Consider the following 21,037-nt stretch of genomic DNA (forward strand, 5'->3'; position numbering starts at 1 on the left):
AAAATGTCTTATTTCTAAAGTACCAAGGTACCAGAAAAAGTGTCAACTTTATATGTATTCATTTCAGTTGTAAATTTTGCTGTATACCCACCAGAAACCACAAACTACTTCAAATTACTCTTCAAATCACTACTACAAATTACTTCATCCCATGTATGTTACCACTTCCATTAAAAACCCACCTACTTTCTACATCCAGTTTCTGAACCCACATTATAATTTCCAAGTATAGGTCTCACAGGTTAGCCCCTGATGCTTCTGGTCTAATAAACTCATGGGGCTGAACTGTGATACACACAAACACACACTACAAGCTCAGGCAGTTAAGAGTGGTAAGTAATTATCAATGTACATATGATTAGGGATACAATTATAAGAAATTATTCCTGTATGGTTATATGTAAGTGTGGAGGTTCAAATGGAAAACCATTAAGAACAATTAAATCTGATTTAAAATATTCTGAATTATGGTTACATAAGAGATATCTGTAATTTTTTTAAAAAAAATGTGATATCTCTGTCCAACCCATAAAAGACACAGGGAATAAGATGCCAATGGGTTAATAAGCTCTTCAAACTGTTAGTCACTGCATAGTGTAAGTCAGCCACAGATGCTGGCTTTGGTGGCTGACAGAAAACCCAGTTAGTGAATACCCAGTCTTACCTCTAGGCTCTGTGCTCTTTCTTTGCTAAGAGGAGCAATTAGAAAACTCAGGTTGTTGTCATCTGCTAAGGAGCAAAGGTCAAAGTAGTATTTGGCATAAACACTGGCGGAAACATTAATATTAAACTGAAGGAGCTCCAGAAAGTGCCTTTCCATCTCATTCCTGGGGGAGGAGAAGACAAAACCAACATAGGACAATTTTAGTCAACTGGGCTATCTTCAGAAACCCCATTCTGTGCCACAACAGCTCTAAATACAGTTTGGAAACAAATAATGGCTCCCCAGCTGGATTAATACACTCATGTTCAAACAAGGTACAGCTCTTTGTGGTTCTTCCTGCGTCCTGGCACTTGGAGTTTGGGACAAGGGAGGGAGGTTACGGCCCTCTTATGCACCCATGCTGCTGACTCGGGGGCTCATTCTTCAGAGTTCCATTAGTGCAGCTGTGCATTCATGCTCCACGCTCACTCACAAGGCCCCGCTATAGTCATCAGATGAAAGGAATGATGTATGCTGTTTATTAGCTCTGGAGAACTTGCAGACATTTTCACAGATAACAGGAAGGGGCTTACTGAAGTAGAGACACACCAACAAAAGGAGTAGGCACATCACCACGGCAACAAATGGGGCCATGGAGAGCCACTGCTATTATCTCTGAGGGGAGAAGACTCTTGAGGCAACAAGGATTCATCTCAGATAAATAAATAAATAAGCTACACTCCATGCGAAAGGGAATCCCCTCCCCCTGCTCCAGTGCAGGGGACTGTGGCAAAGGGCAGAATGCAAGTTTCTGTTCCTCTTAATCCCAGTAGGACCAGAAGGTGTTCCTGGGACAGGATGGGATACACTTTTTAAGCTATGGGAGGCAGTAGGATTAAGTGGAGACGTCTTGGCTAGACTAAATGCACCTGAGCAACGACCCCGATGGAGCAGTTCCCCCTGTGCTCCGTCCGCCGGCCCTGACTAGGACAGAAGGTGCATAGGCTCGCAGGGGGCGAATTCAATGAAGTGGGAAAGTAGGGTCCTGGAAGCAGGTCTTTCCTGTGGGACCATACACAGTCATTAGCTTGTCTAATGTTTAAGTAAATAAAATCAGAGTAAGTCTTACCACGTTCACAGCAATCACTTTAAAGAGTTAATTATATAAAAATGATAAATACCCAGACAAATGAAAGTGACTTATTTTTCAAAATATTTGTTTCCTGGTTTTAAAGTGTTAATATTTTATCCATTGGTAAGTCATCAAATGTTTGATGTTCTCCTGCGTGGAGAGCAGAATGTGAGCAGAAATGAGGTTTCTCATTTGCTGAACTTTAAACCTAACTGAACCTACCTCCAAAATTAATTTCCTGTTCATATGGCCATAAGTCTATAGAAATGTAAATCAGATAATGTTTTGATAATCAGCTAATCAGGACTTAATTTACTACGGGAATAAATGCACTTCACTATCCCTTTTATATTCTCTTCCACTAATACATTTTAATTGTGTGGAAATACAGTACTTCATAGGATTAACATGTCTATTAACAGAGCTTTACTTACTGAAGAAAAAAGCATTAGGACTACAGAATACGCTTCTGCATTGTTTTCTTTTTTTTTAATGACTAGATGACTGAAGAGCATGCCATTTATAGGCGCAGCAAATTTTCTGAATAGCAGCTGCTCAATATATTCAAACAAGATACATGGATGTTAGAAAACTTTTAAGGAAAAGCTGATAGATGCCAATTTTTCAATTTAGACTCAAAATGAGACCATTACAAATAGCAGCCAACAGCAGGGGGATAAGACAATGTGACTTGAACACTTGGCTGTAATGCTTTCCAGTTTCCAAAGATCATAAACAAAAGCAACCTATTACGAACATAGCTCCTGGTGATTCTGTTGTACACAGAAAAGTGCTGTTTACAATTAGCTTCTTCCTGTAGCTAGACACTGCCATCAGTGTTATTGGGCTCACATCTATGAACATCCACACACTTCCCTGCATGTTCTCTGATGCTGTAACTGGACCCAGAGCCCCCGTTAGCTTAGCTGCAGGTTCTGAGAAAATTTCAGCTGCCATCATGGCAGACCTGGTGTTTATGATTACACATTTTCCTTCCTTCAAGGAACCAGTTTAAAGATGGATGATAGTGGTGCTCAATGTCACCTTAGTTTCTACAAATTCCAAAAGTACTTCTACTTATCTCGAATTATCTGCCGTAACACTAAGGTGGCTACCAGCAATATCACCATGACACTTTTTATCATCAAAGTGGACATTTTCACCAAAAGCCACTTTGACAGCTACCAACAATCACTGGTCCCTTCTCTTAGTCACAAGCTTCTTTGCTTCAGTTGTAAATATGTACTTTGGTAAATCTGAATTAAGAGTCAGGGGCAAAGGTAACAAAAACAAACTCTTGCCACTGCCTGCCATGACCTTGATCATCCTCTGCTGTTCACTGTAATAAAGAGGTGCCCCTTTACGTTTTCCTAAATGCCACCCACAAGGACATTTTTCCTGTCAAGTGAGCACTTATAGAGTCTGCTGCAAATACCTCTCTGGTTCCTGCAGCCTCCCACCCTCGGGGCCCTTCCCTGCAGCCAGACAGCAAGCCTGATGTTTCACGCCCATGGGAGCATGCCATCTGTGAGGAACCCGCCAAGTTAACTCGAGGCCCCACCAAGTACCGCTGTGATTGCTGAGTGCCCCGGGTGAGGCCCCACTGACACTTCCTGGGCTACCTGAGACAAAGGAGTTTCCTAACTCAGCAGACCTACTTCTAAACATGGGGAACACTCCTGACAGTGGAGGAGACAGAACACAGAGATCTGAAACCTTTCTATTTGGTCATCTGTACATCATGGTTTCCGTAACAACAGAACCTTAGAGACAACCTCAGATTACAAAAGAAAAGACCTGCAAAAACAAACATACAATGTGTGACTCAAGTTGAAGTTATAACCTCAGTAGTCTGGAGGTGCTAAGACCTCAGCAGTGACCATTTAACTTCCAAGGCCAGACATGTGTCTCTTAAAAACAGACTGGACCTGGTAGACAGCTTTAAGAAAGACGTGAAGTTATTTACTGCATCATGTTGTTCTGGTAGTGAGCTTGTAAAATGGCAAAAACCACCAGAAAAGTAATTTCAGTTTATCAAGCAGAATATTACAACAGTAACACACCAAGATTTAACTAATTAATGATGGGAAATACAAATGGTTATACTACAGCTAGACAGAAAGAAGTCTAATTTTATATTTATACCTAATTCAGCTCTCTGCGCAATGTAACCTTTCTTAAAATGTAACATTTCTTAAGCTGTAAACTTTATGGGAGCAAATAAGGTATTGGAAAATGGTTAGACAGTTCACCGTAACCTTACAAACTCACATGTCCTCAACTGTAATGTCCTTTAGGATCTGGGAGTAGTCCACATTCCAAACAGCCTGATCGTCCCAAACCTTGGAGGCAAGAAGAACGGCTCCCAAAACAATTCTTTTCCAGTTGGTGGGGCAAATGTCGATCTCAGCATAAGTTAAAAGCCTTTCTAAGTAAACCTGCAAAAGTAGAGGACTGACCTTTGATTTTAGTTCAGTTTAAGGGCCGTGAGAGAATTGTTAGGAATGATAGGTTTCATCTGTTTTTAACATGTCTTTTATTCTTTGGTTCTACAGAGACTTTTGCTCGGCCAGCCAAGGCCAAAGGCCGGGTCACAGTTGTAATGCAAACATTTCTGTCAGTCTGGTATTTCCACTCTGCCCATGTGAATTTCCAACCCAGTTTTGGTCGCAGGAATGAAAGGACATCTCAGCATTCTAAAGACAGGCATTGTGTTATTACCTTCCCACTTGTAAAAGGCAGCATGTATAGCCCAGCATCGATTCAACCGTTCAGTAAATGCTTGAGTGCCTACCGTGTGCAACGTACCTACCATACTGGTGGGGGGTACGTGGCAATTTTACATAAAGCTTGAGTATGTTAAACTCTGGTAAGACTGAGCATTTCTTTATCTTCTCTTCAGAGGGTGAACTTGAAGATAATAACTGGTGGTCAAGAGAGCCTCCCAGGGGCTGCTGCGTGGCACAGCAGGACAGGCAGCACAAAGCAGCTGTGCTTTCCATTTAGTGCCTTTTTAGGGAAGATTCATGCACAAAAAGAGCTTTTTGTTCATACCCCGATTTTTCACATCTCCATTCACTGTCTCCTCATGACCCCCAATATCCTCTCCTTAGCCCATTTAGTCTGCCCCTGGCCGCCACTGTCCCCCTGAAACTACTGAGGCATGGTCACTGCTGCCTTCATGACAAACAGCCAGCACTCTTCATCACAGCGCCCCACTCCCCAGGCCTGCCCTCAGAGCTGAGAGACACTGCCACACGCCTGGCTGCCGGGACCAAATACCTCCACTTGAGTTATCTCACTACCATCTGTTGGGAATTCTTATCTCCACTTTCACTGGTCACCTGCCGGCTCTGCTCTTCTGTCCGTCACTTCTGGCTTCTATCACTGCCATTGCCTCCTAACTTCTCTGCTTCCACTGACCGCCAACCACAGTCCGTTCTCCCCAGAGCAGCCAGGAGAACCTCTCAGATTAAGTGCGCTTCACGGGCCTGCTCAACATCTGCCAGGGCTCTCCCATCAAACAGGTCACTTCTGTGGCCTGCTAGCTACGAGGCCCTGTGTGAGATGCCATCGTCCTTCTGTGCCCTCATCGCCTGTGCCTTCCCTCATTCCCTACTCTGATCACAGCGGCGCGTTGCTGATCCCTCAGCACAGAACCCGCTCCTGTCTGCGCCTCGTGCTCTGCCCCCCGCCTGTGCTATCAGGCCCCTCATCTTCCTCAGTCCAGCCAGGTCCTGGTTCAGATCTCACCTCTGTAAAGAGGCTCTTCTGGTCTTTCTAGCGTGCATGCGTTAAGTCGCTCAGTCGTGTCTGACTCTGTGACCCCATGGACCTGTCTGGCTCCTCTGTCCATGGGGAATTCTCCAGGCAAGAATACTGCAGTGGGTTGCCACTCCCTTCTCCAGGGGATCTTCCCAAACCAGGGATGGAACCCAAGTCTCCTGCACTGCAGGCAGACTGCTTCCTGTCTGAGCCACCAGGGAAGCCCCTCTAATCTCTCCATCCCTTTACTTTGCTTTCTCTTTTCTAGCTTTCACTACTACTTCAAACAGTCATCTTTTTAAAAATACTCATTTTAAAAAGTCTTACACTCTGTGGTACACCCGATACTTACACACACTGTAAATGAACCATACTCCACAAAAACTAGAGAAAAACAAAACCCTTATGTCTGCTATACTTACCTCAGAAAGGCAAGAACTCTCCTCTATGCCCAGCACTGAGAACCGTGACACGGGCAGGCATTTGGTGCCTATTTATGCCCTAAGGAGCTCCTTGGAAGCACTCAGCACATGCACCATGCTCTCCTTCTTCAAGCTCTCCTGGCAGCTCTTCTGATTCTCTCCTGGGTTTCCTACCACTCCGGCCACTCCTCTGGGGATGTGTCCTGTAAGTGCTGACAGTCCCCACAGATCTATCTTCTCCTCAACTTTTATTTAACGTACTTTCTCTGCATTTGAACAGCTACACGTAATTCCCTGCCTCTCTCTCAGCTTCAGGCTCCAATCCCATACAGTCAAATGACTGCTAGACACTGTCACTCTGCTGTCTCACAGGTCCAACCGGCTCAACTTGTCTACAGAGAAATGCCCCTCTTCCAACCCACATACTCTCTCCTGCCTGCATTTCCCAGCTCTCCACGTGCCAGCGCCACTCCTGCGTCTCTCAAGCACATGCTAACTGAGCACTGTAACTGGCTTGCAGCTCCAAGAAAAGGCCTGCGTCTGACCCGGGGCCCACTGAGGGGAAGCCTCCTCTCCTACACTCTGCCTGCAGGGGCGCAGGCAGCGGTGGACGTAGGCCCTCCCTTCAGACCATGCAGCTGACTTTCCCCTATAAGTTTGCTATAGGGAGGAGTTAGGCAATCCCAACTACCTCTCAGCTGAATATGATGCATTATTCAGATGATAAAATCTTACCATAGGAATTCAGTATGGATGACAGAAAGGTCCTCACATAGCTGGAGCTCGGCAGGCTAACCTGAGTAAAGCCTGTCCAAGCACTGCTGACACCCCAGTCCTGGGTACCTTCACACGCTGGCACCAGGGGACAGAAGAGATGGTTAACACTGTCGTCCAAGGTCAGGGAGGTGAAGGCAGTCGGTCTCAATCAAGACACACATCACAACTGCCTAGGCAACACAGCCTGAGACTCAGAAACACACTGAATCTACACCTGCCGTGGGCCAGGAAGTTCAGTGATCGCCTCCATCCTACCACCCAGCACACTTTGCCGGTGTGTACCTGTGTGCACTGTGTGTGCATGCATCCTGAGGTGTGGAAGGAGAAACCAGAAGTCTCTCCTGCTGCCTTTAACATCAACTGTTTTGTGATGAGAAAAGCAATGGCAACATTTTAAATCATGATGATTACTAAAGCTCAAATCTGTATGTTTTAATTCTTTTTGATACATTTCTCTTTAGTAAAGTTCTGATGATCATTTCAGGAACCTACTTTCATTTGAAAAACAGGCCCATACCTTCTGTACAAGAAAAAAATTTCTAGAGATGCTTCTATTAAGAGAAAAATATATTACCAAAGTCACTATTGCACATTCATCAGTCAGCTGGGCGGCACTGAAAAGAGTATGAACAAATCTGTAAATGAATTTGTGTTCAGGATCATGCTTTAAGTACTCCTCTGGAACCCTTTCTCGCTGAAAGAAGAAAAAAACACAATGTTAAGTATCCACTGAAGAAAAATACTTAAAAGTACCCTCAAGATAGCAATCTTCACACGTGGGCCCACGTGCTACTTAAAATAATTTTGACTAGGTGACATATCTTGTAGTCTTTTAAATATAAACAATTGGATCCTAAAGTACCATAGTGATTCAATACTCACTACCATTCATTAAAGAAAAATGCAAGCACAACCTCAGAAAATGTATTTTCACCTTCTTCCCCAAAGAATTCTAACCAAATGCAAACTATTTTTAGGCTCAAAGTCTTACTGATCACTGTACATCATCATACTTCTCTGCAGTCAACTATGAAAACACCTTTCCAGTGTCCTGTAACCAGAGGCTCTAAGAGTGTGCTCTCTTACACAGCGGTCACCAGTCACATGTGTCTACTGAGCACCTGAAGAAGTGAGTTTTTAAACCCTGTCATTTTAATTAGTTTAAAATTTAAACAGTTTTTAAATTTTCTCCTTAGAGGTCTTACATATGTGTTAGGAAATGTTTGTATTGTGTGATGCTATGGAAAATCATCCTTTAAAAACCTACATTTTCTGTTACTTGGGTATGTTTACTTACCTGCTCATTCGTCATACAAAGCGTAACTTGGTTCTTATCAGTCACACCCCTGACACAACATGTTTTTGGTAAAATTACTTGACATAATATGGGGTGGGGGAAGAAGACTTAAAGGAAGACAATCTTGGCTTTGAGCTGGAGGCAATAATTTTCTTCTAGTAATTAATTTCAAAGCAAATCAGCATGAAATAAACACAACTGTAATAAGAGAAAAATACACCTTCAATAAAAGTGACACTTACTGTGAGTGGATGTGATCTCTCATCAAAAATGTCCAAGGACCTATTGGCATCTCTATAAAATAAGAATGTGTATTTTAAAAATTAATTCAGGAGTTACTAGCTTAGTAAAACATCTGCTAAAAGTAGAGAGAGGAGTAGAGGAAGCTTAACCTTAATAAAGCAAACAGTTTTACATATTCTCCTGGATTCTGCCCTTAGAAAGGTTTTCTGACCTATTTTATACTCAGCACACCAAGTTGCATGAAATCTCTTCTACAACCAGCTAGAGCTGCCTTTACCCACACAGACCCCTTCTAACAGGCAATGTTCGTAGACCAATACATTTCCACTTCACTAACCTCACAATGGAATATACAAGAACATTTTATAAAGTGGTAGTAGTGGGCAATAAAGTCTTCTAACTTCAATGAATGTAAATATGAGATTCATGATTTTTTCTTGTCTCCACCCCCTTTTGTTCTTCATATTATATTCTTATTGTTTATTTCTTCTTGTCTCTTTTAAATAGTTTGAGTTAAAATTTTTAATTGTCTTTTAAGAGAGACCAGGCTTCTTCTTTTAAATTCCACCACACCACTACACTGTGCCCATTTAAACAGTATTTCTGCAAATGTGGTCTATAGGCCTCTGGGAATCTCCCCTGGCCCCTCTTCAGAAATCCTGTAAGTCCAAGAGGTCAAAACGTTTTTTATAAGAATACCAAGACATCACCTGCCTCTACCCTGTTTGACACTTAACTATGATTGTATAAAAGCAAAAGTGGGTAAAATTGCTCATTTCTGAGTGTGAATCAAGGCAGTGGTATGAAACTAAATTAGAAGTCATTCACTTATTCCTGGCCAAATGAATGTAAAAAATCTGCTTCACTTAAGAACATCCATGATGAAAGAGTAAAAATTAAGTGTTCTTAAACCTTTACTCTTCTTCCTCATATTCTGAGTAAGCGGAAAGTATGCATTAAGCACTTGTATGTACTGAAATATGGCTGTGCTAAGGAAGAGCACTTGTAACTCACCGGGAACCAAGTCACTTTTTCCCCTAGAACATCATATTTAAACCACTTTTTTCATCAAACACCAATTGACAGTCATTTTTTCAAAAATGAACAAAGTGAGCCTGTCACTTCAAAGAAAACTCTAAACTATTTGTTGCCAATGATAAAATTCAAACCATCAAGCTAAAAATACTAGGATTTTTGGAAAATGTGTACCTTCCAGTGTGTTATTTATGGTGAGCTTGATTTGTCAATACTTAAAGACTTTCCCGATAAGACTGGTAGTGATACTAACAAGAGTGAGTTTTTGACACTGTCTGAAGACATGTGAACCAATACTTTGCAAATGACAATGTATAATATTATAAAATCATGTACAGATAAAAAGATCCACTCAGTATGCATGACAGATCAATGGGCATTAATTTAACATAGTATCTACCTCAAGTTCACTGATAATGACTTGGAACTCCATCTTAACTAATTTAATAAACTGGCACATGTGGATTTTGGGGACAGTATCAAAGAATATGTCCAATTATCTCAAGGCTTTAAAAATTCTCCTTTTCCCAACTATATGTCTGCATGTAGCTGGATCTTCATATTGCTTCTTCAAAGCAAATGACTGAAGACAATGTTGACATGAGAATCAACTGTCTTCCTATTAATGAGATACTATCCTCTCCACTATTTTGTTGTGGAAAATGGTTATTTTTCATTAAAAAAATGACTTATGTTAAACACTGGGGTCCCCAGTCAGATGGTGATCTCATCCCTCAGGAGACAGTTTTCCTGTCCTAATGTGGAGAGAAGCAGAACACCTTACTTGCACCTACAGAGCAGAGGCCGGGGTGCTGCTAAATACTCTGCGACACACAGGGTGGCACCCCACAGCAAAGCCTCATCCAGCTCAAAACTTCAGCAGTGCTAAGGAAAGCCTGTTTTAACATACAGTGGATTTAATTTTTTAAATTTTAAATTTCAATTTCTAATACAGTAAATATCCATATAAACCACATAAAACTTAATGAATTAACAGTCCCAAGATAAAAACAAATGATTCACTTCAATACTGTAATGAAAGCACTCTAACAGTAAAAGCTTACTCTAATACTGTCTATTGTTATTAACACTAAACTTGATACTGTGTAAATTAATTAGCTGGAATAACAAGACAGGTTTTAAAAGAGCTCACCTGTTCTTTATGTGGTAATATATTGCTAAGATCACACTGTGGAGGAAAAAAAAATATTCTAATAATTGGTTTTTATCACATTAGGCCTGAAGACATTTTAAAGGGTTGGCAGAGAGGTAAGACCATCCAGATGCCCGGTGGCCCCCACACCCCCTAATTCAGAGCAGTACCCATAGGTGGTATCCCCCATGTCTTAGGTTCTTTGGCTTTTAGCAAAATTAGGAGACCCAAAATATAGATGTGCTCTTAGAAGACATGTTTGGGTTGATTATTATAATATATAAATTATTATATATTTCCCCGGTCATTTGTCCTTCTATGCACAGAATCTTTCATCCCATACAAGTTACATCATCTATCCACATGGTTAAATTTAAGCCATACAGATTTTGTGTGTGTGGCTTTTTGTTAGGCACTGCATTTCAGTTGATTCCGTTCGGTATTCCCCCTAACACATCTATTTTCCATTATTTCTCTAAAAGTAAGTAATACAAGTGCTCCATATCAAGTAAAATGGATTTAAAATCACTTTCACACATAATTATTAGAAAATTTAATAGCAAAATTTTATAGTCACAAAATTGATGATAGGCCTAGTTATCCTGAAATAAGCACTGCTAATAAGGCAGCACAATACAGCACAGTACACTATTAATGACAGGTATTTCCACATTATTTTAAATAAAGTATTAACTAACCAACAGGTACAAGTCCTCAGATAGTTTTTACATTACTATAGCCCTAAGTTATTCACAGATGCTGTGTATTAGGCAATTAAGGGGTTCTCTGGTTAAGTTATTTGCTTCCCTTTGTTCTCAGTATCTAAAATGAAACTCAAAATAATGGAGAGAAGGCAAATCTGAATTTTGTAACTCCTCTGTAGAATCTTAGCATTTGCAGAAAGGCCTGTAACACTGCTAGCATCAAAGATGGATACTTCTATAGTGCTTCAAAGTTTCTTCAAACTGATTTTAAAGTCACAGAATTAAAAGTTACATGATAAAAAGGGCAACTGAACCTAATATGATACTTAACGCATTTTACAAATAAGAGAATCAAGGCTTAAAATTGACTTACTCAAGGTCCCACCAATTATCAGAAGTAGTTCTCTTTCTCCTACCCTCAAAGCAGAGAGTGGTTCCCAAGGTCAGCTGCACACTGGATTACCCGGGACGCTTTAAACACTGCCTGGCTTCTGCTTCAAAATGTTCTGATTTAACTGCATTAGGTACGACCTGGGCAACAGGATTGTATTTAAAGCTCCCCAGGTGACTGCAACGTGCAGCCAAGTCTAGGAATGAATGAGTCAGGGTTAAGATCAGAATCTCTCAGGATGCTTTTGTCTATGAAATCATGCCTCACACATCATTCCTCAGCTTGTCAAAAGGGGTGTGTGTGTGTGAGAGAAAGACACACAGGGACAGAGAGGCAGAGAGACCCACAGACTGTGTCTTGAGGGCAGGGAGGAAAGGTGGAATTCATGTATGTGTTCAGAGACATACATCTTGAAACAGTTGCATAAGTGATTCTAATAAGGCTCACCTACCCCAAATGAAAACTAATCCCATCGTATTTTTCAAAATCATTCCTAAAAGCCAATTTGCCCTATTAATTTTCTCAGTAAACCTTTATTTCATCAATAATGAATGTGAATGGTCATTTTTAAAACTTAATGAGAAATAAATTTACTGTATTTCCAAACACTAAGACTAGGTTGAGAATAAAAAGCATGAAACCTACTTGTCTGAGCAAGGTTGATCTTTAAAACTACTTCTGAATTATATACTGGAACATCAGGCTCTTTTGAATTCAAAAGAAGCTGTGAGTCTAGCCACAGTGAGAGTAGTTTTTAACCCACAGATTTAGAGTCTTGGCTAAATAAAAACATTCAGTGATTACGAGAGAAGTGCCAAAACTCAGGACTTTAAAGAGCAGTGGGGCTCAGTTTTTGTTTAAATACGATTTGACCGAAACTAATATTATAAGAAAGTTACATTATTATGATTGTGAACTGGTTGTTTTTAATTAAAGTTAGAAGTTACTGATCATTTAAATAGCTAAAAAATAAAAAGCCTTGCACATTAAAAATTAAATTAAATTTATAAGCTAATTATATTTTTAAGACAGAAAAGTAAAATTAATGATAAGGATACTAATATTTTCAAGTAGCATTTCCCAAACTGTTCTGAAAAGTCAACATTCATATGCTAAGAAGACATTAGTTAATGTTCCATGGACAACCCCAAGGGAGGTAGGAAGGTCTGCATCCTGTTTGGTTTTTAATTCTCTCTCTTAAATAAACTTGAACATTCCCATGATTAGGGCGTTTTGAACTGTGCATCTCCAATTGTGGACTATGAGGGGCTTCCAAAAGTTGAGGAATAGTTTTCGTCATCCTAACACTGTTCATATCTTCTTAAGTATAAGCCTGGCCACAGCCTTGTTTCTGAAACTTCATCTCTTTTTTTGTTCTCTGCTTTGATTGATACAGTGTGTTAGAGATACACATATATAAACAAAAATTTAAAAAAAAACAAAAACAAAAATTAAATGTGTCTATTAAGTTAAAATCTCAGTTGAACAAATTTCATCTATGGAGAAATTAAGTTTGAGAGTATGCCCCTTAAAACGGTTTTGATATATTTTCCCCCTCTTTGGGGGAGAGGAAGGAGAAGTAAAATTTCCTACAGAAATATTGCAGGAAAAAAATGCACGGTGGGATAAATCTGACCAAGTCCAGTTAAATTTAACTGCAGATTCACTTCGGTGCCAGTAGGGGACAAGCTGTTCCTTCTTCTAATGGTAGCTTCCAAACTAGTATACATAGTTGTAGGACTCTCCCAACTCATAAAGAAATAATTTTTTTCTAGAAACATACAATAAACAGGTACCTCTGTTTCTCATTATGTTCAACATTGTCTTAACAATAGAAATGAATCAAATGAGGTTTACATTTTTCCTGGGATTTCTCACTTGCTAACTGACTTTCCCTTCTATCATGTACTCTGTGATTAACATGGAAACTGAAGACTCATATTGAGAGGTCCTTGAAACCAACATAGAGTTGACACCAGTTTCTTAACCTGATCACTGAAAAGGACAAACCAAACGAATGAAATTATGTATGGCGAGGATGCTTTCAGCATGAAGGGGGTCTGCCACTCAGCCTTGGCAACCTAGTTGTACTCACCATTTTATTGTGGTTCTAAGATTAGGCTGGCTGACTGTGCTGTCATCTAGAAATATGGTTGGGCATAAGCTATACTTTTTAGTAAGCTGCCCTGAAGGTACCTGAAGGGGAAGGGAGATAGAAGAAAATGCCACAGTAAGTTAAACCTATAAAAGTGTGTTTTTTCCTTGGTTAAAATGTCAGACGATAAAGCATTAAGATTTTCCTTATACTCCATGAACTGCTGAGTGTGGCATCACGTGCAGCTCCATGGGAAACCTCTGTACTCTAACTTCCACAGGCAAGATCTGAGAAATGTGGTATAAACTGCTGCTCTTGAAAAAGGACCCACAAATGAACCTGGAAAGCACCTATTATAAATTGCCTTTATAGTAATGAGAAAGCTTTTAGTAAGACTTCAGTGTTTCTTCCTTAAGCAATGAAATGCAGCGGATTCTATTCTATTCTATTTCTATTCATTTACTACAATAAAATGCAATGCTTTATATAATATCGATGTGAGAGCATTTCATTGCAGTAAATGAATGCCAATCATAAATGTATTAGTTTGGGAGACAGTGTGAGGAAACAAGCGTTTTTGAATCAGAGGCTGGGCATGCCAGGGCTGCTCTATCACTAGTGACCTGAAGGCCATAGATCTCTTTGAGCCTCAGTTTCCTTATCTGGAGGATGAGAGGGTATAGCTTTAAGATTCTCTCACAGCCAAGAAACAGACAGAGCAGCTCTGAGAATTTCACGGTTAAGTAAGACTGCCATTATATTACACAAGGGAGAGCCTCAGAGAATACTTTCCACTCATCTCACAGTTTTATTAATTCTACTCTACATGTTATCTGCCACTCATCATGGCACTCTGCTGCCTTGCGCATGCTGCTCTCTGCCTGCAGTGGCTTCTTCCTCCTCCTTGTCCCAGCAAGCTTGACCCCATCGACCTCCAGCAAACCTCAGCCAGCAGCCACACCACCAAACTTCTACCTTTCTGCACACTTACACCTCTGTTTCACCACCTGTTACATGGTCTCAACTGCTTGCCTGGTATCCCCCTCCTAAGTAAGCAAACAAGCTCCTCCAGGTGACAGATTCTTACTGCTCCTCCTCCAGCTGCTGAGAACAGAATCTGGGACAAATTAGGAATCAAGAAGCATTTGACCAATTATTTAAGATCAATTACAACTGGAAGGTAAATCATGCTAATGATACACATTCAAACTATCTGCAGTGGTGCTGGGTAGGTGACAAAGAGCTTTGTCAGACCCTCTAGAGAATAAGCTATCTTTAAAACACTTTAGAAGTATCCATTTATTTGTGAAGAGCCCAAAACACAGCCATAGTCAAATACTAAAACAGCCTGAACTATGTGAGGACAATTCTCTTCCTTTAAGTAAAGGCCAATAATCAAATCCCAGTCACTGTCAGTAGCTCTGAGTAATAGCATTCTTTAATACCACAGAACACAGTTTTAACACTTGGTTTTGTTGGTTTTTGTTTACTAATTCAGATGAGCCTTCCTTCCTTCTATTAAAATAAAGTAGTTTTCACCACGCTGTCACACTCTATCAGTGTCCTCCACAAACGCATCAAAGGTGAAACAAGGAGAAAATCTAGTCAATGTTTTTTTAAAATACAGGGCATTTAAATAAACATTGCCAGTAGCCAATAATAAGAACTATCCAAATGGGTGTATAAGCCACCATTTTGCTTGTTTCAGGTATTTTATGGCAAGGCCACTTACTCCTTATTAACAAAAAGTTCTACACATAACATACCTGAAAAGTACTATTTGGAAGAATTTCTCCTTCAAGCTAGAAATGATTTAAACTGAAACTCATATATTCCTTAAGCCATCTGGTTAATGTGTAATTTTAGAATCTCAAAAGAGACACAGCATGAAAAATGTTCATTCAAATAGTTATATTCTAAATGAAGTTATCTTTTAAAAGGTCACCACTATTAAGAGTATGACACATTACACACAGTAAAAGTCAGTTCTGACTATAAAATCTACCTATGAGGGGAATAAAAATAGTAAGAAAATGCACCAAAATATAGACTAGTTTGTAGAGCTTTCGCTTGGGGTAACATTTATCCCGTTTCTCTCTATTAAAACTTTTTCTTTATTATGAATTATATCTGTTTATCTTTGGAAATATTAGTGCTGAAACGTTTAAGAAGTTTAATCAGACGTAGCCCTACAGACTATGGGTGCTCATTTAGTCTATCAGTAACCTACAGACTACTGGCTAGATCCTACCAAAGAAATAGTGAACACTTCTCCAGGCCTACTCCTGAAGCGATTCAAACTTTTGGCATCTACTATTCACTAAAGGATGGCAGAATTAAAGCCTCTGAGCAAAGCCTGGATGTATTAGCTGCCAACAGGTTACTTTCCCCTCATCTCACTTTAAAATTTAAGGTAACTGTCCTTTATGATTAAAGCCTTATCATCACTGGCTCAAAACCTCAATAAACTACACTGACAAAGATTAATGATATAAAATGCAAATACAAAAATCAAACAGCAGAACCCACTCACTGATAGTTTAATGTTCAATGAAGAAGAGTATTTACCTTCATTCAGAGCTAAGGACAGAACAGATGGACGTCTACAATCTTTACAAGAAGGGAAAAGGCTTACTTAGTAGACTTCAGGTTTAATGGCAAAGACTAGAAAACCATCATACTGGAAGACTAATAAGTAACAATCCCCCCCAAAACTTATCATTAAAAGTCAAGCACCTGTTGAAATTCTGCCTCCACCCAAGTGAATCTTCCCATCCTGCCTACTGCCTCTGAGTTTAACCCATCAAAAAAATTAAGCTGAAATTCACTTTTTTCTTCCCCTTTCCACAAGCTTTAGATGTGTTTATTAATAATTATTAAGACTTTAACTTAAAATTTTGTAATATTCTATGCATTAGCGTGGGGCTTCCCTGGTGGCTCAGTGGGTGAAGAATCCACCTGCCAATGCAGGAGACGCAGGTTTGATCCCTCAATCAGGAAGATCCCCTGAAGAAGGAAATAGCAACCCACTCCAGTATTCTTGCCTGGAAAAGTCCATGAACAGGGGAGCCTGGTGGGATACAGTCCCTGGGGTTGCAAAAGAGTCATGTCTGACTTAGCAACAAAACAACAAGAAGTGCATTAGTGTAAACTACTCCATCCACACTACTGCACATTAATGGACAATGTGGCAGGATGAGTAGTTTGAACAGGATTCTTAATCAAGGCCTTAGTAGAAATGTACAGTATTTTAATTGTAGGTATAATAGAAAGTATTGTCTGAATCAGTATCATTAACTACACTGAATTAAAACTTTTAAACTTAGAATTTACATTCAAAGTATAAATCCAACTTTGAGTGGACCAACCACAAGTCTACTTCTTTTCCCACCTTCTTTCAGAAATATCATCTCATTAGAATTAAAAGTATTTTTTCAAAAAAGCTGTACCCAAGACAGGATAAACTGCAGATGATTTTTGATGTTTGAAAGATGAAAAAATGAGATAAAGGAGTAGTAACTGACATGGCATAACAGAGGAAGCACAACCTTGGAACTACAGAGTGACTGGGCCAGGAACAACAAAACCAATCTGTCTTACAGAACCCAAGGCAGGTTCAAAATTCAGAGACGTGGTCGCCAAATCCGTGCAGTGAGGTCTATCAGTTAGCAAAGTGATGCTTCCAGTTAGATCTTAACAGACAGCGAGGGACCATCACATGTTTGAGGGAAACCTCCAAGAAGTCACAGATCAAAGCAGGGAGAAGGAACTGATGGGAATGATAAAAATCCAGGAGCAAATAAAAACTTAAAAAAAAATCTTCAACATCTACAGAAAGATGAGAAATTGCATCAGTGAAAAAAAGAATGAAAGGATGGAAGAGAACTCTAAAAAATAAGGTAGACAAAACAATATATTCAATAGAAGGATTAGAGCAGAGTCAAGGAAACCTCCATGAAGTAGGACAAGAAGACAAAATGGAAAACAGAAGGGGAAAAAAATCTGTGCAGAAATATTGCTCTAAAATTTTCAACATCTAACAGGAATCCAAAAGAAAAAAATAGAAAATACCAAAGCAGCACACAAAAAAATTCACCAGAAGAAAAGATGTTCTGCATGTTTAAATGCCCCAATAGCGTGACAAAACCAAACCATGTTATGAAATTTCAAAACCCCACAAAGACAGAGGGTACTACAAGGTTCCACAGGAGGAAGGAATGGAGAAAAGACTAACTTGGTAATATACAATGTATCAAATTCAATAGATTTAAGAGCAACACTGTAAATGAGAAGGCAAGAAGGAAATGCCTCTAAAACTGCAAAAATTAGTTTCGACCTAGAATTCTACACTTTATCAAATAGAAGGAGTTTCACAGAGGCTAGGTCTTTATAAAATTTTTGCTCATGTGCCTTTTTCCAGGAAAATGTGCTCCAGTAAAACAGGACAGAGGGAAACAGAATCTAGGACATAGGGGATCCAACAGGAGAGAGCAGTGATGTGAGATCCCAGGTGACTTCACACAGATATCCCAGGAAAACAGGCACAGAGCCAGTCCAGGAATCATTAGTATGTAGGGGGTAGGAAGACAAAAGGTTGGCGAAGAGTGTCTCCAAGAAGAAATGGAACAGATGTGGTTTTGTGGATGGTAAATATTTTTGATAGGCATGTGACAAATGTTACAACATTTGGGGGAAAAAATAGCTGTTAGAAAACAGGCAAGTGAATATAGTCAGGAAATTAATTCCACAGAAAAAAAATGAAGAATGTGAAAACAGGGAGACTGGCCAGGGAGCTACTCAACTATGTTGGGCTGTGTGAGATCATGTTTGCTAGAAAAAGCAGAACTGGATTATCCTGAGAAGTGTGGAAGTGCTCAGATTTCATTAACATTGAAGAAGAAGAATGAAAGGTGCGTAAGGAGGTGGCACAGAGAACTATATGGCTCAGCAATGAACAACACTTGCTTAGTCATAATAATGTAAACAGGGATTCCGATTTAATAAAAACTGATGCATGTAAGGGAACAGAAGGAGGGAAATAAAATCACGGTGGACGAGGAAGTTACGCTTTCACCTGTTGTGCCAAGAAGTCAATGGACGGCGCTAAAAATTAAATTACCTATTACACTTTTATTACTTTGGTTAAAAACTAAGATAAAAAATTTAAGGCAAAAGAATTTAAGGTAGATCTTTATGCTATAACCATATTATTGAAATTTAACTTAAATGTCAGGACCCTTAAAAAAAAAAAAAGGGTACTACTAAGTCAAAAACCTTTCTGAATATACTTGATAATTAGGAACTAGAGATTCAGAAATTTTATAAATAAGAGGTTAATGCTAACAGTATTGGATCCATCATACTTTTTAGGAATCATGGCAGACATGCTTTTAATTAATCAAACTATTGATTTCTTAACTTTTCAACTATTTACTTACATGGTTTAAATGGTTGCTCTTCCTCTTTTCTCGCACTAAGAATAAAAAAAAACTAACTGATGAATTCTGATAAAACTACCATAGAAAAATAAGTCACTAATTATCTGATGGATTACCAATATACACAAAGAGTTAAAATTTCATTCGGTTTTTTAAAATAATTTCCAACAAAATATATAATTTAAACCACCCAGCAAAATGAATCCTATAAATAATATCTAAAAACTTAGTTTTACTATTTGACTAATACTAACAGATACTCTGTATTAGGTACAAATCAAAGACTCTCCATTTACAAAAGAAAAGGACAAAGCAAATTAGGCCAGGTGAGATATTTAGCTGATAAAAAAATTTACCAGCTGCACAGTATGTAGTATTTTCTAGTTCTACATGTACTTTAGTCACCAGGATTAACAGATGACAACTCTAAGTTCCAGTTTCTGGTCAAGCACCCGTGTCTCTGGAAGCATCCTAAACCACTTACTGGTCACCTACTCAAACACCCAACTTAAAAAATACAGGTTCTTTACACACTGGAAAGTAATCTATAAATTTTAACATACGTGCTGACCTCACTGAACATACATCGACAGCACATAGAACTGTTTTGCTCCAACAAAGGCCAGAAGAATATAAGCTCAAAGAGGGTCTTAGGCCATACACTTTCCCATGGCATCACAAGCACGAATTCCTTTAGACTGAGGAGAGACAGGGGCATGGGATAGTGTTTCTTTTACTCTCTCCACCGTCTCTCTACAGTGTGAGCAGCTCATGAGTCTGGAAAAGACTGAGAAATACAGTAATCCTAACTAAAAATAATTGCCTCAAGGCAAAGTACACACACTTTAAGAAAAGGCAAACTAGAAACCCCAGGAGCTCCCAGGTTGGAGAACTGTGGTACACTCTGGGCCCTGCCCCCATGCCTGGCCCTCTTCCGTCTGGCTGTTCCTGAGACAGACCCTTTGATAAAAACCAGTAATCTAATGAAAATAAAAGAGGAAAAGAACCCTCTATTTTTTACTGTGCTGCATTACTTCAAATATTATAGAACTTTCACTTCTGGTATTCCTGCTCTCATAAACAACCGGAAAACCTGATCATATATGGCTTTTTAGCAAATAAACTAGGATTTAACATATATTAAGGAAGACAAGCAGGCAAGACAAGCAGGAGTGCAAAAACTTCTGATTCTCATCTTAAAACAAGCAGGACACTAGAAATTTACACAAGGTTTCCCATACTGAGGATAACCTTCTGGAAAATCCCATATGGCAGGCACATTGGTCTGATTACCCTGACCCAGCACTGCATCAGGATGAAAGAACTTTGAAGAGCTAAAAGTTCTTATAAGAACTTTTAAAAGAACTTAAAAATTCATATGAATGTGGATGTGAGAGAGGTTCACCCGGTTGAGCACTGTGCAAAATGGTGCCGAAATCATAAGCCTCGACTCCCATACATAACAACTGATTATGAAAACCTAACTGTGACCTAAACCGTATCATTCATCTTTAACTCATGTGCTCTTGGAGCGAAAGGAAAAGGACAAAGTAGCATGGAAAAACAGACCACAACTAAATCATGTGGCAAGCTGACTGCTGATAAAGAAATAGCAAAGTGTATAAACAGATGGTCTAGGTGTTTCTCCTCATTAAAACAGTGACACCTAAATGAAAAATGTATCATCACATATTAAAATAAAACATCACATATTAAAATATTATCACATATGAAAAAAAAATATTTAAACCATTCTAAGTGCTTTTCTGTATCTTCCTATAATACACAAAACAAAAACAGTTTTCAATCTTTTTCTCAGGGGGGGGAAAACACTGTCTTACCATCCGTTTGAGATTTGCTCAGGAAAATTGTGCTTGCCCTTGGGTGGTCAGAAGGGTTTGATTCCAAAGCTAAGTCTGCACAGGAAAAAGAGAAAAAGGTG

The 21,037-nt window shown here is 39.3% G+C and overlaps 1 protein-coding gene across 3 annotated transcripts in view; it reads right to left on the reverse strand.

The window, feature by feature from the left end:
• LOC133043543 (cyclin-Y-like protein 1) overlaps positions 1-21,037 on the reverse strand; it is a 34,310-nt gene that overhangs the window by 2,211 nt on the left and 11,062 nt on the right. Inside the window, exons 2-9 of one of the 3 annotated variants that reach the window (XM_061124475.1) lie at positions 20,937-21,011; positions 19,096-19,130; positions 13,658-13,758; positions 10,468-10,503; positions 8,279-8,330; positions 7,314-7,433; positions 4,047-4,213; positions 665-827 (exon numbers count right to left, since the gene is read on the reverse strand). In XM_061124475.1, coding sequence (XP_060980458.1) covers positions 665-827; positions 4,047-4,213; positions 7,314-7,433; positions 8,279-8,330; positions 10,468-10,503; positions 13,658-13,758; positions 19,096-19,130; positions 20,937-21,011 — 749 coding nt within the window. Of the gene's footprint in view, positions 1-664; positions 828-4,046; positions 4,214-7,313; positions 7,434-8,278; positions 8,331-10,467; positions 10,504-13,657; positions 13,759-19,095; positions 19,131-20,936; positions 21,012-21,037 lie in introns of those variants that run through there. The other 2 variants (XM_061124484.1, XM_061124492.1) reach the window with 2 other exon arrangements.

This window comes from Dama dama, chromosome 3 (assembly GCF_033118175.1).
Source record: "Dama dama isolate Ldn47 chromosome 3, ASM3311817v1, whole genome shotgun sequence".
In the NCBI taxonomy this organism is placed as follows: domain Eukaryota; kingdom Metazoa; phylum Chordata; class Mammalia; order Artiodactyla; family Cervidae; genus Dama; species Dama dama.